Consider the following 25,691-nt stretch of genomic DNA (forward strand, 5'->3'; position numbering starts at 1 on the left):
TTATTTTGATGGCTGCTGTAATTCTTGCATTATAGTATTTCACTCTGTGTGACTCCAAAAGTTGAGTAAAGAAATGGGAGAACACATAAATCTGAGGCTAATGGACTGGGGTGGGGGGGATGAGGGGGGAACAACCTATTTAATTGTTATAATCCTTGTGTTTTGTTTTCAGAAAATTCTGTGTGATGTTCTTCTGGTGGTGTCGGATAGAAAAATCCCAGCACACCGGGTGGTGCTTGCAGCTGCCAGCCACTTTTTCAGTCTAATGTTTACCAGTAAGATCTCTTTTGCCTATCCTTGTTCTCATAAGTGATCATTTCTGGTGCTTGGACTTTACTGAATGCTTACTATATATTTTTCATCTTTCTTTTATATTTATTATCTTTTTTTTTCTCTCTTGTGTGTTAATTGTGCTTAAATTGTCATTAATGTGTCTTGTGGACCTGGGAACCTCTGTGAGTAAGGCTTTAATTGCATCTCTACATTGTACTTGTTTACATGGCAGTAAATTTCATTTGTTCGTTCATTAACAGTTTACTCATTTTTCTGGTAGCAAATATGCTTGAATCAAAGTCTTATGAAGTGGAACTCAAAGATGCTGAACCTGACATAATTGAACTACTGGTAGAGTTTGCATATACTGCCAGGTAAATGTTTGTTACTTTTTGTGACTTGATACATTGGTTTAAATATTGTGAATCCTTGGTTATTACATTCAATCTTTTAACGTAACATGTATATCCAAGGCTCCAGTGACTGTGAAAGCCTGTGTCCCAGGTTTTACAGGTTGTAAACTTTTGTAAAATTGTGAGCAAGTCGAAGCTCGTAATAATTGACGACTTTTGTATTTGGGAGAAGAATCCATTTGTCCAAAGTTTTTCTGAAATGTTTGTTCTTATGCTGGAAGTACTAGAAATAAAAGCATTTTCTTTTAATGAACAAGTTTGAATACATTGAAGAACTGGAGGAGGAATACTGACTGCTAGTAACCTTTCTGCTTGTAGAGATGTCCAGGTTTTCCAAAAGCCTTTTGATGGGAAAGGTTGTGTGGGGAGAAGTAGATATGCTGTCCAATCTTTTCCATTCACTATTAGTTTGGCTGGAATTATACTCCTTAGCCTAATTTGTTGTATATTATTATGTTGACATCTCTTAGGATATGCATGTAGTAACATAAATTAATAGTAAAATATTTTGTGTATTTGGTGATTGGTGAAATCTGTTCCTCATGTTAGAAGTGGCTTGGTGAAGCCCAGCTACTCATTAATTTTAATACAGGTACACAATCCTTTATCCAGAACCCTTGGGGGACAGTGTGTTCAAAATTTTGGATTTTTCTGGATTTCTGAACAAAAGCCAGCTGCCCCAGATTTAAGCCCACCCCTAAGCCTTATAGTCGTGCTGCCGTCTCTCTTCCCCCCCCCTTGCCCGCCCGAGCCACACTGCCGTCTCTCTCCCCCGCCCGAGCCGCACTGCCGTCTCTCTCCCCCGCCCGAGCCGCACTGCCGTCTCTCTCCCCCGCCCGAGCCGCACTGCCGTCTCTCTCCCCCGCCCGAGCCGCACTGCCGTCTCTCTCCCCCCCCTTGCCCACCCGAGCCGCGCTGCCATCTCTCTCCCCTTCGCCCACCCGAGCCGCACTGCCGTCTCTCTCCCCCTCGCCCACCCGAGCTGGGCTGCTGTCTCTCTCTCTTTCCCCCCCCCGCCCCACCCACCCAAGTTGCACTGTCATCTCTATCTCTCTCCTTCTGCTGTACCAGCACCAGGCGCTTCCGCTGGTCCAGCACTTTCACCTACATGGAGGATTTTGGGTAACGACGACAGCCATTGAGCCATCGCCAGGCCAACTGAAAGCGCCATCACTGGACGGACTTCAGTGTAAGCAATTTGGAGGCACTTACAAAGTAGGAGTATGAGTTGGGATACACGGGAGTTGAGCGAGGGTCACGTCAGGTCATGTTTGGTGCAAAACTCCATCTTTGATGAGCAGATGTCATCTACCAAAAAAAAAGCTGTTTTTGGAGGTTGCCAGTTTTTGGAATTCTGGATAAAAGGTTGTGTACCTGTATTATTATTCTATCCAATTGAGATGAATGATAATTATCATAATCATCATTATAATGGGATCCCAAATAATATATTTGTATTTTGTAAGGGGCTGAGACTGGGAGGGGCTTTAAGAGAGATTCAAGGCCTCCCATTACAATGTGAGCATAAATCCAATAATTAAATTATATTAAAGGAAGGCCCCGATGAACCTTGTGTTTGTGGATTAATCAAGTGATGGAAGAATTTAAAAAGTAAATGTGGAGAATCCTCCTTAATAGAAGAAGCAATATTTACAGTGTTAACTAAATTGAGTTTTAATATTTACAGGATCTCTGTTAACAGCAATAATGTTCAATCTCTGTTGGATGCAGCAAACCAGTATCAAATTGAACCGGTGAAGAAAATGTGTGTTGAATTCCTCAAAGAACAAATTGATGCTTCAAATTGCCTTGGTATGTCATGTGCAATAGTGATCATGTGCTTTTCAAGATGCAAAATGTTCCCATTTGTCTTTATGGACGGTTTCATATTTGACTAAAAAAAAACACCTAGTGCTGCACAGTGACTTTAATAGACTTTTGGAAATTTTTAAAAGTTTTTAAAAAAATCTAATATTAACAGTGGTTTGACTGAAGTTGGTCAATATTCTGGTCTAACTTCATTTGGATTATTATTCACCCTGCCATTTGTAACTCTGATGAATCTGAGGATGACATAACACGAATGAAACAAAATTTAAAGGTATTAACTAGAAGCAGACCATTCAACTTTTTGTATATATTTTGCTCCATTGATTTGGATTGTAGCTGATCAGTATTTCACTTTAATTTTTCTGTCTTTATTCCTTTACCAAACAAAAATCAATGATTATTACTCATGAAATTTTAAGTTGATCCAGCATCAACAGCCTTTTGAAGGAAGTGGGGCCCTAATTTGATAAGTCTGTGCGTGGAAACCGTAACTCTTCTCCTAAAATGATGGTTTATAGATTATATCCTCTAAATCTGCTTTTTGTCTTTTTTTAAAATTTATTATAAGGGAAAGCTAAATCAACAGATCCCAGTTGGTCACCATATTTTAGTTATATCCTTGGGTGAAGCCAAATTATTGGAAAAGAGGGACCACTGGAAGAATTGTACGTTGTATTTTTAATTTCTGATAAATTAAACTTTGGGACAAAATTAGGGTACAAGTTCATCATAGAAAATCATTAAGAAACTAAAACTTGACACTAAAACTATTTTTGCTGTAACAATATTAATATTTGGGGAGAATTTATAAGATTTAGAATAGGGTCACATACATACACACATTTTAAAACAGATCTTATTTGAAAGACTGAAGAATTCACATTGCAGGATCTCTTGGAGAATGGAAGCACCTTTCGCAAGTAGGTGTTAATTGAATTGACCTCCTAAAATGCTTGACCATTGTCTTGCAGGAGTCATGCTATCTATCAGTACCCTTTCTGCAAAGTGCTCACAGAAAGGTCAATTCTGGATTGTTTACCTAAGATAACAACTTGACAAGAAGAAAGAACTCCTGTTGTTTGCTGGAGAAGGTTTTTTGCAAGACTTGAGTCACATGCTCTCTTTGGAGTTTGAGTTGGAAAAGAGAGAGAGTTGAGTTAACAGCTCAGTCAGTCAGTCAGTCAATGTGTGGGACACTGACAAGTATCTGAAAAGTGCAATCCGGGGAAAACTGTTTGAAACTGATGAAAGCAAGTTCCAGAGCAGTAGATGGCTGGAAGTGCTATCTGTCTGATGTTTCTCTTGAAATAGAGGAAGGAATGGAACTCTGTGGTAGCTTGAAGAAAGAGGTTACCATCTAGAAGACCCTGATGGGGCAAGTTTCATCAGCGAGACCCTGAGGTGACTAGTGGTGGTACCTCAGTTGTGGAAATCCTGGAGCAACAAATATCTCTCTCTGCAAACCCGACAAGAACCTTCCTGAGCGGTAAACATTTACCTTTCAAGCACCAAGCCTGGTGAACTTTATACATGTTAAATTCTGTGCACAGTATGGTGATTGCCTGCAACCAGAGAACTTGGGGGAAGAAGAAGTGAGATTGAATTGTGAACCAAAGAACTTCTCTTGAATTTACACATACATTACATACACGTGCGCTTAGAATTAGAAGGGGGTTAATTTGGGTTAGTTAAGTTGATGTTTGATTCTATTTTCATGTTTGAAGTTGATTAAAAATAACTTGTTTTGAAAGCCACTTGTCTTGGTGAATGTCTACTGCTGCTGGGTTTTGGGGTCCTTTGGGCTTATAACATTGCAGAATTCTCTAATTGGCTCTGCTCTGCCATTGTGCCTAAAACTTCTATGATTGTATCTGATTTTGTTTATAGGAATAAGTGTTTTGGCTGAGTGCCTTGACTGTCCAGAACTCAAGACATCAGCAGATGGATTTATTCATCAGCACTTCACTGAAGTTTACAAAACAGATGAGTTTTTACAACTTGATGTCAAAAGAGTAACTCATTTGCTGAAACAAGATGCACTAACAGTTCGAGCAGAAGACCAGGTAATAATGAGTCATTTAGAAACTGTTCTGAAAATGACCTTATCTAAGTGATTTTTAATCGTTTTATGAGGAGGTCTTAATGTTAACATAGCCTGCATGGGAATTTTGTGAGAAACTGGGTGGTTTTATGTAAAATATTTGTTTTGTTTTACTGTTAAATTCTCCTAACCTTGTGGTTTTCATTTTACAGTATTGAGTAAAAAGTAGCTTGCAAGTATCTCACTTAAATCGCTAGTGGTCAGAATAAGGAAAATGAATGTAGAAGTTGCCATATTCTCATTGATTCACGGAATAGGTATAAAAGGCAACAATGTGTTTTCTCATGCTCATCCTTTTGTGATATTCTGCTTTTGTTTCACTGTAGGTTTATGATGCAGCAGTTAGATGGTTAAAATATGATGAACTCAATCGGCAGCAATATATGGTCGATATTCTGGCTAAAGTCAGATTTCCACTAATATCCAAGAACTTCTTGAGCAAAACTGTTCAAGCAGAATCACTCATACAAGATAATCCAGAATGTCTTAAAATGGTTATTAGTAAGTGTGTTTGTGCCTCCTTGAATGATTATCATATTTTAGTTTGAGTGGAAACAGTTTGATACCTTAAACTCTTCTTTGTTGAGTCTTCTTTGGCTTGGCTTCGCGGACGAAGATTTATGGAGGGGGTAAAAAGTCCACGTCAGCTGCAGGCTCGTTTGTGGCTGACCAGTCCGATGCGGGACAGGCAGACACGATTGCAGCGGTTGCAAGGGAAAATTGGTTGGTTGGGGTTGGGTGTTGGGTTTTTCCTCCTTTGCCTTTTGTCAGTGAGGTGGGCTCTGCGGTCTTCTTCAAAGGAGGCTGCATAAGATACATATTTCTCATTATCCTATTAATGACTATTTCCCAGGCTGAGGTCCAAAGACTAGCAATAATTGCATATTCCCAGAGCTGAAGATTATAATTGGCCTGGGATTTTACAAAATACTATAAGCACATTTGGATAATTATTGAAATGAAAATGAAACAAAATTGATGCAAAAATTGAGTCCACAAGATGGCAGATGGTTGTCATAGCATTAAGATTCATGATCTTCATCTCATTGTCCATTCTGATCTTCTGGCATTCATTTACACTCTCTTATACTAATCCCATTTTTATTCTTGCCATATTGCCTTCAATTCCTCCTCCATTGATGTGCACACCAGAAACCAGTCACAAAATTTGGTGTTTCGCAGCAGCCTTAAAGTGGACACATTCATATGAACCACTTTACAACAATAAATCAAAATGCACAAAAAGTCAAAGTAAGGCAGTGTCTTCGATCATTCAGGAATCTGATGGCATCGATGAAGAACCTGTCCTTGTGCTGCTGAGTGCTCGTATTTAGGTTCCTGTAGCTTTTTCCCGATGGTAGCAGAGTGAAGAGGGCATGGCCTAGGTGGTGGGGACCCTTGAGGATAGAGGCTGCTTTCTTAAGACACCACCTCAAGTAGATGTCCTCAATGGAATGAAGTCTGGGGCCTGTGATGTTGCAGGCTGAGTTAACAACCTTCTGGAGTTTTTCTTTGTTCTGAGCATTGGCTCCTCCGTACCAGACAGTGATGCAACAAGCCAGAATGCTCTCCACAGTACACCTGTAGAGGTTTTTGAGAGTCTTTGGTGGCATACCAAATCTCCTCAAACACCTCACAAAGCATAGCTGCTGGCAAGCCTTCTTTGTGATTGCATCATCATGAAGGCTCCAGGACAGATCCTTGGAGATATTGACACCCAGGAATTTGAAGTTCTTGACCCGCTCCACTACCGACCCCTCATTGAGGACTGGATTGTGTTCTCCTGACTTCCTTCTGAAGACCACAATCATCTCCTTGGTTTCACTAACATTGAGCACAAGGATCTTGATGTGACGCCACTCAATGAGCTGACATATCTTCCTTCTGTATGCTTCCTCATTGCCGTTTGTGATTCTACCGACAACTGTGGTGTCATTGGCAAATTTGTAGATAGCATTGGAATTGTGCCTGGCCACACAGTCATGGGTGTATAATGAGTAGAGCAGTGGGAAAAGCATGCATTCTTGAAGTGCACCTGTATTAATAGTCAGGAGGAAACGTTGTTTCCAATTTGTACTAACAGATCTTCCAATGAGGAAGTCAAGGATCCAGTTGCAGAAGTGGGTGCAGAGGCCCAGAATTTGGAGCTTGATGACCAGCACTGAGGGAATAATGGTGTGGAAGGCTGCAGCTCAGCCTTCCATGAAGAACAGCCGTATGTATGAGATGCTTTTTTGAGGTGATCCAGAGCTGAGTGAAGAACCAGTGATATTGTGTCTGCTGTGGAGCGATTGTGATGATAGGCAAATTGTAGTGGGTCCAGACCTTTGCTTAAGTATGTGTTAATTCTGGCCATGACCAACCTCTCAAAGAATTTCATCACAGTGGATGTTAGTGCTTCTGGGTGATCATTGAGGCAGCTTACACTGCTCTTCTTGGATACTGAGATGATTGATGCCCTTACAAAGCATGTAGGAACCTCTGACTGCAGCAATGAGAGGTTGAAAATGTCCATGAACACTCCAGCTACTTAGTTGGCACAGATTTTCAGTACCCTGCCAGGTACGCTATCAGGCCTGACACCTTGCAAGAGTTCTTCCTCTTGAATGATGTTCTCATATTGGCCCCAAAGACAAATATCACAGAGTCCTCAGCCTTTTCAGGGATTCTAATATGCACTGTTGGATTCTCTTTCTCAAGGCAGGTCATCATCAAAGCAGGTGTTCAGCTTATCATAGCTGTCTATGGTGTTTGCCCTCGCTTTAATAGCCTGCACTCCCTGCCATAGCTGGCGAGTCTCTGTCTCTAGCTTCCTCCGGAATTGCTACTTTGCTTCAGAGATGGCCTTCTGTAGGTCATACCTGGACTTCTTGTAGAGATCTGGATACCTGGCCTTAAACACCCTTGATCTCGTCATCAGCAGGTTTGCGAATCCTCTGATTCATCCAAGGCTTCTGGTTGGGGAACACCCGGTATGTACGCGTGGGCACACACTCGTCCATGCAGGTTTGGATGAAGGTGCATATTCATCTAAGTTTAAGGAGAATTATTGAATATGGTCCGGTCCAATTCAAAATAGTCCTGCAGACACACCTTCACCTCCTTCACCAGAAGTACAGCCAGGCGATCAGACTTGCTGAAGAGTGGTCGTGGAATGGCTCGGTAGCTGTTTTTCACGGTGGTGTAGCAGTGCTCGAAAGTGTTGACTCCTCTGACGAGTTGGTGGTAGCTTGTAAGAGTCTTCTTCAGGTTGGCTTGATTAAAGTCCTTTACAATGATCGGGATGTGCTGTTTCATGGCTGCTAATCATAGTGCTCAGTCCTTCCAGTGCCAGTCTGATATTAGCTTGGGGCAGAATGAACACTTTGTTCAGGATGATGGTGGTGAACTGCCTCAGCAGGTAGAATGGGCGACGCATGATTGGCAGATGCTCCAGATCGGGAGAGCAGGACTGGGACATAACTGTCAGGTTTATGCACCATGATGACACAAATGCTGCTTCCCTGGTTTTTTTTCAGATGCCAGTGTCCAGTTAGTGGGGTAGAAGGTGTAGCCCACGGCTATCTCCAGAATGTCCTAGTTTAACCATGTTTCTGTGAAACACATCACACATCCCTGATGTCTCTCTGAATCTGCTCAGAGTTCATTGAGTTTGTTCTCCAAGGATTGTGTATTGACCAGGAGGACAGTAGGGGATGGAAACATCAGGGCCCGGCTTGACCTGTAGCCCCACTCTGTATCTACATGGTCGGGTCTTCTTTAAATGGCCCATGGGTCTGCTGCTGGTAACTCCTGCGGTGTTCAAATAGTCTGAGCGATTGCCTCTTTAAATCTCCCGCGATGTTTAAATGGACTGAGCATCTGCTGCTTGCCACTCCTGTGAGGTTGAAACCAAAGGTAATTTATAGTGCATAGTTCTATCAACCTGTGCTTGATTTAGATGTAGGAGGAAGCTAGAGCCCCTGGCTGAAACTTGTACTGTCCCAGGGAGAATGTGCAGATTCCAACACAGCACCTGAAATCAGGATTGAACTTGGGTCACAAATACTGTGAGGCTGCAATAAACATTTAGTTTGAATCACACATTCAGGTATTTGTTTTGAAACTGCATTTTTAAAGCATTGCTGTCACTCTGATAAATTAGTTTTCTATGTTATCTTTGCCTTCGTAATTTTTTTTCTGGCTATAAATTAAATCTTCACAAGAGTGAATTACTTCCCCTGAATATTCAGGTACCCATTTATAAGCATATATCATTTAAGTTTGTTAGGGATCATTTTATTTATATAAATGTTAAAATTCCTAAAAAAATTCAAAGATTTGTACGTTAATATTTTTTCCTTTGATCTTGTGAAACCATCACTTTTATGGTCCCCATTATCATTTAGTAGGTCATATTAATGTAATCAAGATGATGATTTTACCTAAATTTTTGTATTTATTTCAAGCCATTCCAATTTTTATCCCAAAATCATATTTTGATATTACTGATTCCAAGATATCTTCCTATATTTGGCAGAATAAAACTCAATTACAGAAGTTGAAAAAAGATGGGGGCTTGGCTCATTCGACAATTAATATTCAATATATCATATTCTGTATTTATTATTACGATAAACTTGAACGTCCACCATGGGTAAATGTGGAATTGAATCTGTTGAGAAATTTTTGGTAGTTTCCCTATTGGGAGCTGTCCTTCCTTTTGCACTTACCAAGATTAGTAAACTGATAACTAATCCTATTCCCAAGCACACATTATGGATATGGTTTCAGAGGTATTTTTGATTAAAATTTTTTTTTACATTAACTGGTTTTATTTTATCTATTTTTTTTGCAGCCATCTATGAATGGCCAAGCTTTTTTTTGGAAGGTTAAAGGTTTTCAGGATTTGTTCATGGAAGGTTATCTTGTGTTCTTTAAACAACTTTCAAACAAATATAGTTTGTGTAATTCGCATTTTCAATTAGAAATTTTTTGAATATTATATTACCTAATTTTCTCCTGCTGTTTCAGTTGGATATGGTTGATGGGTGGCGGCTCAGCTGATGACTCCTGCAGATCTTCCTTGGGACTGGTCGAACATCTGCCCGCCTCATCAGTCCCGATTGGACGGACAAACTCCCTTGGGTGCTCCTGGGCATCTGCTCCACTCCCAAGGAAGATCTGCAGGCGTCATCAGCTGAGCTGGTCTACAGTGCGCCACTGGCACTACCTGGTGAGTTCATCAATACACCTCACAATCCCCAGCGGTCGCCGCACAAACTACTTCCTCACCTCAGGGCACGCTTGGACGCCTTTGAACCCCCACCGCTGCCCAGGCATGGCACCTGCCCGTCTCACGTTCCTGGCGAGCTGCTTTCCGCGGAGTTCATTTTCGTTCAGCGGGGCCCAACCGCAGCACCTCTGCAGCGACTGTACGAGGGGCCATACGGGGTTATACTGCGTTCTGGCTCGACGTTCACGCTGGACTTGGGCGGCAGGCATGAGCTGCCAGTGCACCTCGATCCCACCGAGCCTGTGGTGGTTGCCCAGCCCAAGAAGCGAGGCTGCCCAGCAAATAAGGACATTGACGCCGGTTCTGGGGGGGGCTATGTGGCGGCTCACCAAAAGGCAGGCGAACTGGCCCCGCTTGTAAGCCATGCGGCAGGGCAGCTGGCTAGAATGGCGTCGTTGGGGTCGGCGGGGTGTTTCCCTTCCAGCTCGGGGCTCAGAAACCCGCGCTTGGGGACCACGTGACACCCGGGTGACGTCAGCGCCCTCCAGCGCGGTTCTCAGCCAGGTCCGGGCTGGGAGTAGAAGTGCAGTCCAACAACTGCAATAAACCAATCTGTTCACTGAGTGCGTGTGTTATTGCAGGACAGTGGAGATGCCGCTACAGATGCTCTTTTTTTGTTTGAACCCCTCTCGGAAGGGTTTAATAGCAATCATTTATGATATGCTATTAATATTGCAACCAGTCTTGACTGATAAATTTAAAAGGGCATGGAAGCAGGAACTCCAAAATTTTTTTTTCCCTGCAGAGATGTGGGAAAAGATTCTTAAACCAGTTAATACATCAATGTGTGCTCAACACTCCCTTATTCAATTTAAGGTAGTTCAAAGGGCACATATGTCTAAGGATAAGCTTGCCCATATTTTTCCTAATTTTAATCCAACCTGTGATAGATGTAATTTTCAAGTGGTTTCATTGACACATATTTGGTCCTGTCAGGTTTTGGAAAGATATCTGGTACTCTTTCAGTAATTCTTGCAATTGATTTACAACCAAATCCCTTAACTGCTCTTTTTTGAGTTTTAAGACCAGATGTAGGTTGTTATCCGGCTTTTAATCATCAGATGATAGCTTTTACCACAGTGATGGCTGAGAGAGCAATTCTTCTTAAATAGAAGGACTCCACTCCACCTACTACAGTTTAATGGTTTTCTCAAGCCATGGCCTGTTTAAATTTAGAGAAAATTAGAAGTACTACATTTGATTCCTCTGTTAAATTTGAAGAAACTTGGCACACATTCATACAATATCTTCGTATGATATAACTTCTAATATTTTCTCTGATTTATTGTCCCTTCTTGATACTATTAAGTTTCTCTTTGGGGTGAGGACCAGGCTTTTTGTGTTTGATGAATGCTGATAGGTTTATTTGTTTTTTGTGGCTTTTTTTAACTTTTAGATTAGTATGGGGGGAATCTTTTGATTGTGTATGGGGAAATGGAAACACTTATTATTTACTGATTATTGTAAATTGTAATCGTTTCAATCATGTATCCTTATTCTCTCCATGCTTTGTCTATAGTATGTTTTATTATTAAAATCAATAAAAAGATTAAAAAGGAATGATAAATTAGTTTTCAATTCAATTTGAATTTAATCCAAATGAAATTAATGATTGGGTTTTGCAAAATTGGTAGTCTTAACCCATGAAATCAGGGTACCAGATCATAATTTTCTTTGTGTGGATATATTGCCACAATTTTTTTGTCTTTATACATTGTCAATAATTGGGCTTATCACTTTTGCAGTAAGAACTTTGGCTTGGCTTCGCGGACGAAGATTTATGGAGGGGGTAAAAAGTCCACGTCAGCTGCAGGCTCGTTTGTGGCTGACCAGTCCGATGCGGGACAGGCAGACACGATTGCAGCGGTTGCAAGGGAAAATTGGTTGGTTGGGGTTGGGTGTTGGGTTTTTCCTCCTTTGCCTTTTGTCAGTGAGGTGGGCTCTGCGGTCTTCTTCAAAGGAGGCTGCTGCCCGCCAAACTGTGAGGCGCCAAGATGCACGGTTTGAGGCGTTATCAGCCCACTGGCGGTGGTCAATGTGGCAGGCACCAAGAGATTTCTTTAGGCAGTCCTTGTACCTTTTCTTTGGTGCACCTCTGTCACGGTGGCCAGTGGAGAGCTCGCCATATAATACGATCTTGGGAAGGCGATGGTCCTCCATTCTGGAGACGTGACCCATCCAGCGCAGCTGGATCTTCAGCAGCGTGGACTCGATGCTGTCGACCTCTGCCATCTCGAGTACCTCGACGTTAGGGGTGTGAGCGCTCCAATGGATGTTGAGGATGGAGCGGAGACAACGCTGGTGGAAGCGTTCTAGGAGCCGTAGGTGGTGCCGGTAGAGGACCCATGATTCGGAGCCGAACAGGAGTGTGGGTATGACAACGGCTCTGTATACGCTTATCTTTGTGAGGTTTTTCAGTTGGTTGTTTTTCCAGACTCTTTTGTGTAGTCTTCCAAAGGCGCTATTTGCCTTGGCGAGTCTGTTGTCTATCTCATTGTCGATCCTTGCATCTGATGAAATGGTGCAGCCGAGATAGGTAAACTGGTTGACCGTTTTGAGTTTTGTGTGCCCGATGGAGATGTGGGGGGGCTGGTAGTCATGGTGGGGAGCTGGCTGATGGAGGACCTCAGTTTTCTTCAGGCTGACTTCCAGGCCAAACATTTTGGCAGTTTCCGCAAAGCAGGACGTCAAGCGCTGAAGAGCTGGCTCTGAATGGGCAACTAAAGCGGCATCATCTGCAAAGAGTAGTTCACGGACAAGTTTCTCTTGTGTCTTGGTGTGAGCTTGCAGGCGCCTCAGATTGAAGAGACTGCCATCCGTGCGGTACCGGATGTAAACAGCGTCTTCATTGTTGGGGTCTTTCATGGCTTGAAAACAGTGGTGTGGAAAAAGCATAGTCTGTGTATTACTTTGATGTTTAACTTAAAGCATACTGTATATTATGGAAAGCAAAACGTTTAACTATTTGATTTGTTTTGGCATTGGGCAATACAAGTATAATGATAATTAATACTTTCATAAGGCCAGATCAGTCACCAATTATTTTACATTTTTGAGAAAGCCCATTAGATTTAAAAACCCTTTTCTATTTATTTCTTCAGTTAATAAAAAATCTTTGATATAGATCTTCATTGTTAATCATTCCTCTCTTCAGGTGGCATGCGGTATCATCTTCTATCTCCAGAGGATAGGGAGGAGCTTGGAGAAAGTACACGGCCAAGACAAAAAAAACATGATTATCGCATTGCATTGTTTGGTGGATCTCAGCCACAGTCATGCCGTTATTTTAATCCCAAGGTAATGGTTTGGTGGTGAGAGTGGAATAAATGATCTGGGAACGCATTCTTTTAATGAACAATTTTCATATCTTTCATTCACATTGCAAATACAGGCAGATGAAAAACCCAGCCCACCATTTTTCTCATGAAAACAGAAAATAGCCAGTCAGACCATATCTGAGAAATAGGAAATATTTTCAAAAGATTATTTTTCACTAGAATAGTCTATCCACCTCCACTTGACCTGTAATTCAGATCTCGATCTGCTGTTATTTTAGTCTTGGGTTTGTTATCGGTTGCTGATGGCAACAAGTTTTGTTTCACAAAAAAATAATAAGTATTTGTTTTCAAAGGGCCATAAATATGATGCAGTATACAGATGCAAGAGAGACTTCCTCATGCTGCTTTAAAAAAAGTATGCAGAAGAATATTTTAGTCTGACCAGTTTAATTGAGAATCTAATGGTAGTGCAGTTTGCCAATCTTTGAAAAAATAAAGACTATTACTATTAAACCAATTGCAAAAAGAATGTGTAGAGTAAATAAACTAAGTGTACATGAATTCAACTCTTATCAAAAGTTCAAGTTACATATAATTGGGAGATTTTCCCCATATTATAGAACATGACAAACTCAGAGACGTAAGGACAAAAATCTGGGCTGACAGTTAAATGCAGTACTGGGAGAGAGCTCCACTATCTGAATGTTATAGTTTAGATGATATGTCAAACCAAGGCCCTGTTATCCTGAGGCACTATTTAAAAGAGTAGGCACGTTATAATTTGTGCCCTGACTAATGTTTAAACCTCGATCAATACAGCTAAAACAACTTGTGCTGCCATTGTAATATCGCTTCTTGTCGATCAAGTTTCTTTTCTTGTAATAATACACAAAATTGGCAGCGGACCAAGGGAGATTGCAGGCTCCAGTAAAGGCACACAAAGAGGCGCCACTAGCATTTGCCTGGTGTCCCCACAATAAGAGAAAGAGAAGCAAAATAGAGTTCCTTCAGAAACACTGCACTCCCACAACCTCTGCAGCCGCACAGTTTCTTTTCCACTCCATTAGCAAACCTGAGCTTATGGTTCCAAAACGATTAAGCAACTTTCAGCACCAGGGCCCTCTTGCCATTGACATCCTCCCAAATTCTAGTCCCGATATCTGGTTTCCACCAGCCAGTCTCCAGCATCCCACAGTCTGGTGCGAATCCTTCAACAGTCAGTGTCCAATTTCCAGCAGCCGCTGCCTGTGGTGGTCCTTCAGTCACTGAGCTGCACGTTGGTTCGCTGCCTTGGTCGCCTTCCCTGTGGATTCCTCTCCCAGGCTTCTTCTCAGCAGATGTTCTCCAACTGTTAGTGCCCTGTGCTGGTCTGCTAATTACTTGGATCCACAGCCTCTTATGGCTTTCTGCCAAACATGGGTGTCACCGCCGTCTTTGGCATAGACCTCTGTAGTTGCAAAGATGTTTATTGAAAAAACATTGGCCCCTTTCAGCAACCATTTAGAGACTTTGCAGGGCCATCAGCATCATGACCTGACAGTAGGACCCCACGGAGGATTGCTGTGTCTCCATTCCCTGCTCTCCTGGATTAGCACCAGCGGCAGCAATGCTGTTATAGAAATTTCAGCCCTGCCAAGATACCGTATGAACTGTGTTATGAAAAGTAATCTATAAATACAGCTTTTTTTTCCTTCCTTGTAGGATTATACTTGGATGGACATTCGTTGTCCATTTGAGAAACGACGAGATGCAGCCTGTGTCTTCTGGGACAACGTTGTTTATATATTGGGTGGTTCACAGCTTTTTCCCATCAAACGGATGGATTGCTACAATGTGGTTAAGGACAGTTGGTATTCTAAGCTAGGCCCTCCAACTCCTCGAGATAGTCTTGCAGCATGTGCTGCAGAAGGCAAGATTTATACATCTGGAGGCTCTGAAGTAGGTGAGTTGTCTGTCTCTTTATTCAAAGCCATTTATATTAACACATTGTATGTTTTCATGCCTCTTCAGCAGGATTCCTACTGGTTAAAGAGACAAGAAAAGCAAATGTATGGGAGCCATCACTTCGTAAGTTCATAGCCAAGTTATGTACAATCCGGACTTGAACATTTATCATTGCTCCATTATCGCTACTTGGTAAATATCCCTGAAATCCCTGCCTATTGTCAAAATGCCTTCATCGCATATGAGCAGATAGCTCATTGAGAGGACAACCAACTTGGATGGTAAATGTGGACTTTGCTAGATACCCACACTTTGAAAATATGTTTTAAAAATGTGGTCAAAATTGGTTTTTATTTTCTTTATATTGATAAATGTTCTGTAAAACTCTTTCATACTGTAATTGGGAAAAGAAATTGGAGCTTGATATATTTTTCTTTAAATTATTGCCATCCACCTGTGTCTTGCTGTAGTTTGAGCATTATTGGGTACCTGGACAATTCATGAAAAACACACTTAAATGTGCTTTTAGAACAAAACCTCTTCAAGACTTAAGAATCCCTTTGTGAGTTAATTTTTAAGAATCTCAATACTAGCCGCAATTTGAATTTTACTGAGGTAAACCTTTTTTTGCGTGCTAAGCAGGCAAGTCAACTTATCCCTAAGTATGACATGTATAACAAAATAAAACAATGGTGAGGTGTAGTAATGCATACCTTCAAGCTCTTTCATCTTTTGCCCAATGGTAGAGGAGAGTGTGACCAGGATGGATGTGACTTGGCTGTTTTTCTGAGGCAAGTGTAGATTGGAGTCCATGGAGGGAAAGTTTATTTCCTTGACATGGAAATTATTTGAGAAACTTGGCACTATTGTTGTTTTCATTATTACCAGGGTCAATAATCAGATGTAACAATACTTTGCCTTTAATTTGAAAAGTAAATGCTACTGTAAACTTTATTGAGAACGCAAAAGTTACAGCAGGTCTCTGAAAGTTTCTGTTGATACGCTACAGATGAGATTCAGAAGCTATATAGACTCACTTGAACAAAAAACATTTAATTATTTTGTGTTTGGGAACAATCTGCTATGTTCTGATGTTAATGATGTCCCTGGTTAAGATGTGCTGAAACTCTTGGTGAACACTTAATATTGACACACTAATAGAATAGGCTAGTAGGTCGCAATGGTTACTAGATAACACTCTTCTCAGTCCTACAAATCAATTTAATTGTTTTTTTTTTATGCAGGTAACTCAGCTTTGTATCTATTTGAATGTTATGATACCAGAACAGAGAATTGGCATACCAAGCCAAGTATGTTGACACCTCGATGCAGTCATGGTATGGTAGAAGCTAAAGGACTCATCTATGTTTGTGGTGGAAGCTTAGGCAACAATGTATCTGGAAGAGTTTTAAATTCATGTGAAGTGTACAATCCTGCAACTGAGTCGTAAGTGTCATTGATAATAGTTTGCCTGTCCAAAGTTGATATGGTTTGTTAAGAAACAAAATTTCTCTCATAATTATTTTTAATCTATTTATTTGAAATCTCAAATTTTATATTTGAAATGGTGTAATACTGTGTATTATTATTTGTTATGGTCTTCAATGACATTCATTGTGGATTGGAATTCTTCATGAAATAGTGAGATTAATTGCTGAATAAAATATGTCCTGCTGACTGTGGATGTTCAGGAGATAAGACTTCATGCGATGCATATCTTCCAATCAAACACAGCTTATCAATTTAATATCCAGGCTTACAACATCAGAATGATAATTTGCCTGACATAGAGAGATGATGTATAAAACTATTTCCTAATATATGTCAATGGCTTTTGAAGAAGTGGACATGGAAAGGTGGGAGGACTAGCTCAATGGTTGTGCACAATTTACTAACATAGCTAGTTTTTGGGAACTCTACAGTACTGCCTGTACAGTACTGCCAATTAAATTAGATTTCCAATTGTTGTTTCAAATAAACCTATGAGCATAGAGAAAAGCAGAATTGGAAATGAAAGCAAAAAATAAATGGAAGGTTGGCAGGGAAAGGAATCAAAGGAAGGAAAATAGGAGTCTACAGGGTAGTACAAAGATGGCAGAGCTACTACTGCTGTGGACTGACTTGGAGCAGGAGAGGGGAGATGTGACTTTACCCCCTCCTTCCTCCCCAGGGGGGTCCTACTTCTGGCCAACCCATCTGATGACCCCATACAGGTTTAAGCTGCCTGTAGAAAGTAGCCAATAAAAAAAAATTTAAATCTGAGTTTTTAAAGACCGGTGGAGAGAAATGTAGTGAGGAGGAAATGGAGGTTTGGAGAGAGACAGATAGATTAGGAGAATGGGCAAAGGAGAGGCAAATGAAATACCGTGTTGGAAAGTATGCAGTTATGCCCTTTGGGAGAAGGAATAAAAGGGCAGCCTATTAATTGGATGAGGAAAAAATTCAAACTTCAGTGGTACAAAGGGACTTGGGAGTCCTTGTGCAGGATGCCCTACAGCAGTGATTCTCAACCTTTTTCTGTCTTAAGGCCTACCTGTCTTCTGGCCGAACATGCAATGGCCCAATAGTAGCAATGACTGAGCAATATTTTCAAGTCAAAGGAAGATCTGTAAGAAACGCATCTTTATCTAATTTAAAGTATTTTATTTAGCTTTTTTAAAGACCCAAATGGAAGTACACGGTGGCCCACCAGTGGGTCGTGGACCGCTGGTTCAAAACCATTGCTGCTGCTCAAGGTTGAGCCGGTGATGAAGAAGGCGAATGCAGTTTTGGTATTCATATGTAGACCAATTGGATACAAGACCAGGAATGTGATATTCAGGCTTTATAAAGTACTGGCGAGGCCTCACTCGGAATACAGGGCACAGTTTTGAGCTCCATATTTAAGAAAGGATCTGCTGGCATTGGAGAGGGTTCAGAGAAGATTCACAAGAATGACTCCTGGAATGAAGGGATTAATATATGAACAATGTTTGACAGCTCTTGGACTGTACTCTTGCAATTCAGATGAATGAAAGAGGACCTAATAGAAGTATTTCTAATGTTGAAAGGCTTGGTCAGAATAGATGCGGTAAAGTTTTTTCCCCATGGTATGGGAGTCCAGGACAAGAGGGAACAGCTTCAGGATTGAAGGCTACCCATTTTTAAAACAAGAGTTGTGGCTGAATTTCTTTAGCCAGAGAATGGTGAACCTTTAGAATTTGGTACCAAGGGCAGTTTGGAGGCAAAGTCATTGGGTGTATTTAAGGCAAATTTTGGTAGTTAGGGTATCAAAGATTATGGGAAGAAGGTAAGTAATTAGTCAGAAAACAGTTTTATAGGAATGATTATAATTTGGATTTGCTTAGTCATGAAAAAGACAAAATGCAAAAAAAAACACAAAGATTCAATATAGAATATTTCATGCACTTGTCACTACATTGCAGGAAAGATGTGATTTCACTGGAGAGCATACTGAAGTCAAAGATGAGAATTTTGCCAAAACTGAACAATTAATCCATGAGGAAATGTAGATTAGGTTAGGATCATTTTCTTTGGAGACTAAATCAACCAACTGAAAAACCTCACAAAGATAAGCGTATACAGAGCCGTTGTCATACCCACACTCCTGTTCGGCTCCGAATCATGGGTCCTCTACCGGCACCACCTACGGCTCCTAGAACGCTTCCACCAGCGTTGTCTCCGCTCCATCCTCAACATCCATTGGAGCGCTTACATCCCTAACGTCGAAGTACTCGAGATGGCAGAGGTCGACAGCATCGAGTCCACGCTGCTGAAGATCCAGCTGTGCTGGTGGGTCACCTCTCCAGAATGGAGGACCATCGCCTTCCCAAGATCGTGTTATATGGCGAGCTCTCCACTGGCCACCGTGACAGAGGTGCACCAAAGAAAAGGTACAAGGACTGCCTAAAGAAATCTCTTGGTGCCTGCCACATTGACCACTGCCAGTGGGCTGATAACGCCTCAAACCGTGCATCTTGGCGCCTCACAGTTTGGCGGGCAGCAACCTCCTTTGAAGAAGACCGCAGAGCCCACCTCACTGACAAAAGGGAAAGGAGGAAAAACCCAACACCCAACCCCAACCAACCAATTTTCCCCTGCAACCGCTGCAATCGTGTCTGCCTGTCCCGCATCGGACTTGTCAGCCACAAACGAGCCTGCAGCTGACGTGGACTTTTTACCCCCTCCATAAATCTTCGTCCGCGAAGCCAAGCCAAAGAAGAAGAAATCAAGTTCTATAAAATTAAGGAGCGTAGGTTGAGTAAATAAGAAAGACAATTCCCTGAGCAGATTTGTCAAGAACTAGGTGGCATATAAGTAAAGTTAGTTTGATGGGAATTGAGAATGAGGATTTTCTACTTACCTAGATGGTGGCAGGAGTTTCGAAGTATCTCTGAAAGGATCCGATGCTATTTATTGTCATGTAATACTACACAAAATTGCCTTGAGTCTGCCATAAGGCAAAGATTCGCTATTACCATTGCCCAGTGCTCCTTGCAATCAGTGAAAGAGAAGCCTACAGAATAACCAAGTGTCTACGGATTTGCGCACTCCTGCAGTCTCTGCAGCCACACCATTGGCAACCTGAGCCCAGATCCAAACCTCTGATGGGATAAGGAAGCCTCCAGTGCCCAGGGTCTGTCAGGAGCCCTCCTTGTCCTCCGAATCCTCTCAAATCCTGGTTCCAATAATTGTCCTCATGATCCAGTCTCCTGCAATCTGGTGTGAGTCCTTTGACCTCAATTTGTCCGCAGCCTGTGTGGGTTCCTCATCCATAAGTCATCAACAGCTCGTCGCCTGTGTGTGCCCTTCAGCTGGACAGCCCCTCTTGCTATCTGCCACCATAGTCACTGTCCTTGGTTAGTCTCCTCTGCTTCTCCTTCTCAGCAAGGATGTTCTCCCTGTTACTGTTGTCCTGCGCCAGTCTGCAGCTCCTTCTGAGTTTGCAACCCCTAGAAGCTGCTGTCAAGCATAGGCACCACCATTTTGGGCACAGACTGCGCAATCGTAGGATTTTAAATGAGAACTGAGAAGTAGGACTCCACAGTGGAATGTTGTGTCTCTGCCCCCTGAGTCTGCACCAGTGGCAGCACCGCAGAGTTTTTTTCCCCCCCCCCTACATTTAAAAATACCTGCATGTGTATTTTGGAAATTGTGATTCACATAGACTCTGTGAGAATGAAGTAAAATACAAAAGTCTGCAGATGCCCTGATTGAAGTACAAACACAATATTGAAGAAACTCAGCAGGTCGAACAGCATATTTTATATAGCAAAGATAAAGAAACATAATCAATGTTTCAGGCCTGAGCCATCCATCAAGGTATGATCATATCTTGATGAAGGGCTCAGGCCTGAAAGGTTTGTTATGTATCTATCTTTCCTACATAAAGAACACTATTTAACGTGCTGAAATTCTCCAACATGGTGTTTTTACTTTGTGCAGAATGTTGGATTAGGCTGAGTTTCTTTTCTGACCAACTCCGACACCATCAGCCAAGTAGCAGCATTCTTGGGGTTCTATTTTCTCCATCTAACCTTTGTCAGTACCATTACTGAGTTTTTCACTGTTGCCACCATCTCTCCCTCTTTTTGTCAGAATTACAGGGAAGTTGTTAAACTGAATAGAAAAGTGGCTGATAGGCAGGAAGCACAGGGTTGAAATAAAGGGTTCTCGTTCTGGATAGCTGCCTATAATTAGTGGTGTTCTGCAGGGGTTGGAATTGGGGCCACTGCTGTTTACAATTTATATTAATGATTTGAATTGTAGTATAAAAGGTTTTGTGGCCAAATTTGCGGATGACACCAAGATGGGTGGCAGAGTAGGAAGTGTAGTAGAAACTGTAAAGTTGCAGAAGGATATAGACAGATTAGGAGACTGGGCAAAATTATGGCAGATGAGATTTAACATAGAGAAATGTACAGTTGTACATTTTGGCAGTGGAAAGAAACAGGCAGAATACTATTTGGATGGGGTGAAAATGCAGACCTCGGATGTGCAAAGGGACCTGGGTGTCCTCATGCAGGGAAACCTAAAAGTTAATGACCAGGTGAAATTGGTAGTGAAGAAAGCAAATGCTATGTTGGCATTCATTTCAAGAGGAATAGTGTACAAGAGTAAAGAGGTGTTGATGAGGCTCTTTGGGGCACTGGTGAGACCTGATTTGGAGTACTGCATGCAGTTTTGGGCCCCCTATCTTAGAAAGGATGTGAGAGGGTGCAGAGGAGATTTACTAGGATGATTCCCGGAATGCAAGGGCTGACGCACAAGGAGCGTTTTGCAGCTCTTGGGTTGTATTCATTGGAGTATAGGAGAACAAGAGGAGATCCCATTTAGGCACTTCGTATTTTGAAAGGTTTAGATCGGGTGAATACGGCTAAGATGTTTTCCTTGGTGGGTGAATTGAGGACAAGGGGTCATAGTCTGAAAATTAGAGGTTATCGATATAAAACAGAGATTAGGAAGAACTTATTTAGCCAGAGGGTCATGGATCTGTGGAACTCACTCCCACATACAGCAGTGGAGGCCAGATCAGTGGGAGTGTTTAAACAAGAAATAGACAAGTATCTCATCAAGGGATCAAGGGATATGGGGAAAAGGCCGGAAATTGGAACTAGTGTAGAGCAGCTTAGTGTAGATTTATGGAAGACTCAATGGGCCATGCTTATGTTCCTTTGTTTTGTGATCTTGTGAACACAAATCAACTGTAGAATTCTAGAATCCTCTAATCATAGAAACTTAAATGAATATAGTCAATTGCTCTTGAACTATTCTTATTCTCTCTACTGATTCTGACCATTACTTCCACCCATCATTTGCTCTGCTTCCTTTTCTTATATTTTAATGCTTAAAGCATGCTGTTCTACTATACAGGTACTCCCAAACTTGTGATCTATGCAACCTGTGTCCATCCAACATATGACAGTGTACACATTTCAGTGTATTTAAAAAAAAAAAAAATGTACATGGTTTATCTTGCATTTGACAAACTATAACAGGGATACAGGGCATGTAAGAGCCAAAATGTGTGTGCTTACATTGTTAGTCGTAATAAGGAGTAATAAGGAGTAGGTGCTCCAGGGTCCGTAGACTGGACGTGGCTATCTTGATTCCTATATGCATGCACACGTCTTCAGTTGGTGCATATGCTGTGGGTTCACATATTGGAGTTCGGTTGGCACATGTGAGAGTTAAGGGCATCAACGTGAACCCACCACGCAGGCGCACAGGAACTAAGATGGCCATGCCCAGGTATGGAGCCCAGGATGCCAACTAACAAGGTAAGTACACAGTTCTGACATGCGTCCATTCTGAGATACAACAGGTCATCCAGAATGGAACACGGATGTATGTCATAGAGTACCTGTAGTTAGTACCTTTGTTATGCTCTCTGTTTCCATAAAATTTGTTTGGTTCCCAATTGGCCCTTTCGAACAAAGCCAGAGACTAGCCAAAATTGTGGATTTTTTTTGTCTATGATAGATTCTATGTTTTTGTTAGCGAAAAGGGCATGGTTAAATGATTTAAACACATGATGTAAAGTCTTGGTGGTTCTCAATCTTTTTCGGTCTCCTGGCTTCTGGCCTAACATGCCATGGCCATTAGTGGCAAGGACTAAATAATATTCTCAAGTTGAAGGCATCTCTGTAAGGAACACATCTTTATATAATTTATTTTATTTAACATTTTTAAAGACCCACATGGAAATGTGCTGTAGCCTACTGTTAGAACTAGGAAGTGGGAATATATATAGAATAATGTAAAGAAAATATTTTTTAAATTACTTTTTTCTATTTGCATATTACTCAAAAAATGATATTTGTTACTTTTGTGTATGCTATTCTTTGCATTATTTATTGTTTTAATTCCTATTTGTGTTTCCTCTTGTGCCAAAACACTCACAGGTTTGGCTTAGACATCATGTAAATTCCTATATTCTTGGAATGGATCATTCACCTGAAAAGACAGGCATATTTAATGTTCCATCAGAAAAGTGATGTTTCACTGTTACACCAAACTGGTCAAATTACTTTGATATAAGAAAAATGAGTAAATATGCTTAAATGTTCATTAACATTAATTTTGTACAACTATATTTCCTTGCAGATGTGAACAAGTTAACAGGACTGTATTTAATTCCTACTCAGAATGTTGTACTACTGTTTGAATTATGTAACTCTTTCACAGGTGGACAGAACTTGCTGCAATGCTGGAGGCTAGGAAAAATCATGGATTAGTTTTTGTAAATGACAGAATCTATGCTGTTGGAGGACAAAATGGACTTGGTATGGTCACTTGATTTGTTCCCATTAATGTCTCTATTGATAGACAAAAGTCTGTTCTGAAGGTATCCTGATTGATCAAAGTTCTTTTTTGGCAAGTTTCGCCAACTGTCCTGTATGGTGTCAGTTCTTGTTCTGTGTACTTCTGTGCCACAGGAAGTTTTTTTGACTACTGACACTGTAATAATTGTGCTGCCTGTAATGGTACAAAACTACACAGCAGAACCACAAAATACAAGACACAGATTTTATTTGAGTCATGCCAGTGGGAATGAGTAGTATTAATTCTAGGTAGACAGGGTCACCTATCTAATACTAGTGAATCTCATTTGAAGGTACAGTGGGAATGCACAATATTTAAACCATATTCTTGCCTACAAATTTGAACTCATTGTTACAAGATTATGTTTTACATCTTGCATATTTCCTTTCTAAAGACAAGAAAGTGATTTGATGAACAAGTCATAATTAAAAGATATTCTTCTTGCATACAAATTAACAGTAGTCTGGAAGAATTGGTCCCAATATACACAGACTTCTGTTTTCAGCTTGCTTGGTATCTATCGTATGCAGATGGATATCACCATCATTTTAAACCATTAAAGTTAACTTCGGGGCAAAAATAATATTAAGTTGGGACTGGGCTGACACCATCAGAGTACCTGGGCACATTCTATAGCCATTGTCAATTCAAATCGCGCCTGAACAGCTGTGTTTGTGCAGGAAGCTTATGAATGGGCTTGCTTGTTGACAGTTTGACTGAATGGGGTGAGCCATAAGTATCTCTGTGTTGTTATCTCTTCTGTGAGGCCACTTGAATGCTTCTTTGCCCAGGAACCCAGGAAATGGCCGCAGTAGTTAATTCAAATAGGTTTGTATAAGCTGATGGTAGTGTTAATTGGCTTATCTGGAATGTGGTCTGGCAACCTGGGGTTTCCAAATTAATACAAATAAATCAGTATTTTAGGACATCATAAAAATGCAGACTTTATCATCACTTCTACTGACTGGGAGTTAGTTAGTATACTGCCAATCAAATCCCTTATGCACACCCTTCATTTGAAATTGACTTCATATGAGGGAGAGCAAAAGGGTCATTACTGTGTTGGGTGCATTTAAAATAATTATCACTGTAGTTTTTGATTTCCTGCTTTTCAAGGTGTATTTGGATTTCCATTTAACCTGTGATTAAAATGATGGATGGCCCAGTCCCTCAGAAACTCAGAACAATTTCTGTGGCTTTGAAATGTTGGAGTTTTGCAAAAAGAAAGAGAATACAAACAATATCGAAAAAGTCAAACATATAGAACATACCTTCTAAATATATAATAGATTTATTTATCAGCAAAAGTTAAATGATTTGGTTTTTTTATGCCCTGCAGGTGGTCTGGACTCCATAGAATATTACGATATTAAGATGAATGACTGGAAAATGGTGTCGACAATGCCCTGGAAAGGGGTAACAGTTAAATGTGCAGCAGTGGGTGCCATCATCTATGTCTTGGCTGGTTTCCAAGGTGTAGGCCGTTTAGGTCACATTTTAGAATATAACACTGAGACTGACAAATGGACAACCAATTCTAAGGTCCGTGCTTTCCCTGTTACCAGCTGTCTTATCTGTGTTGTTGACACATGTGGTGCAAACGAAGAAAAACTTGAAACGTGAAGAAAAAAATTTGGAGCTTTCCTGTTCTGTCAACTCATGCTATCTTAGTGATACATGAAGAGTTTTCTAACTTAATGTGTTTAAGATGTATTAAAGTAATGCTGGTATTCAGGATTATTTCTTAAGAGTTATTAAAAAAGGTTATTTGCCTAACATTGCTGAATTTGTTTTAATTGCTAAAATATATTAAAATATTTTTGGGAATTGCTACAGAAAGAGGAAATTTTCATACGATTTGAGTGAGGAAGCCTAGAAACAGATGACAGCCTAAACAATTTGAATGACAATTATTGAATACTTTAGTGATTGTGATCTCGGGATCATCGTAGCAAGAGGAGGAGTGAAGGACTCAGGAGAGTGATGAGTGTAGGGAAACGGCCTTGGTGAGTGAGTTTTAAAGAGTGCGGAGCAGGGATTTGAGCAGGGATTGTGATCTCAGGACCGTCGCAGCAAGAGGAGGAGTGAAGAACTGGAGAGAGCGGTGAGTAAGTTTTAAAGAAAGCACGGAGAGCAACTGAAGGGTTAAACAGTGTTGATTTGTGGGAGTGAGAACTTGAGATAATTGGCAGGGACAAATAAAAGGAGGGGAAGCTGAAGAGGAGTGGCCAGTGTGTGAGCAGCCCAGTGTA

At 41.1% G+C, this 25,691-nt stretch overlaps 1 protein-coding gene across 1 annotated transcript in view; it reads left to right on the top strand.

Annotated features, from left to right (window-relative positions):
- klhl7 (kelch-like family member 7) overlaps window positions 1-25,215 on the top strand; it is a 39,026-nt gene extending 13,811 nt beyond the window's left edge. The window contains exons 2-11 of the mRNA XM_069913876.1: window positions 173-275; window positions 554-647; window positions 2,374-2,498; window positions 4,404-4,579; window positions 4,944-5,118; window positions 13,047-13,189; window positions 14,872-15,112; window positions 16,359-16,560; window positions 23,302-23,399; window positions 24,779-25,215. Coding sequence (XP_069769977.1) covers window positions 173-275; window positions 554-647; window positions 2,374-2,498; window positions 4,404-4,579; window positions 4,944-5,118; window positions 13,047-13,189; window positions 14,872-15,112; window positions 16,359-16,560; window positions 23,302-23,399; window positions 24,779-25,062 — 1,641 coding nt within the window. The 3' untranslated portion in view covers window positions 25,063-25,215. The remainder of the gene's footprint in view (window positions 1-172; window positions 276-553; window positions 648-2,373; window positions 2,499-4,403; window positions 4,580-4,943; window positions 5,119-13,046; window positions 13,190-14,871; window positions 15,113-16,358; window positions 16,561-23,301; window positions 23,400-24,778) is intronic.
- The last annotated feature ends 476 nt before the right edge of the window (window positions 25,216-25,691 follow it).

Source organism: Narcine bancroftii, chromosome 1 (assembly GCF_036971445.1).
Source record: "Narcine bancroftii isolate sNarBan1 chromosome 1, sNarBan1.hap1, whole genome shotgun sequence".
NCBI classification, from domain to species: Eukaryota; Metazoa; Chordata; class Chondrichthyes; order Torpediniformes; family Narcinidae; genus Narcine; species Narcine bancroftii.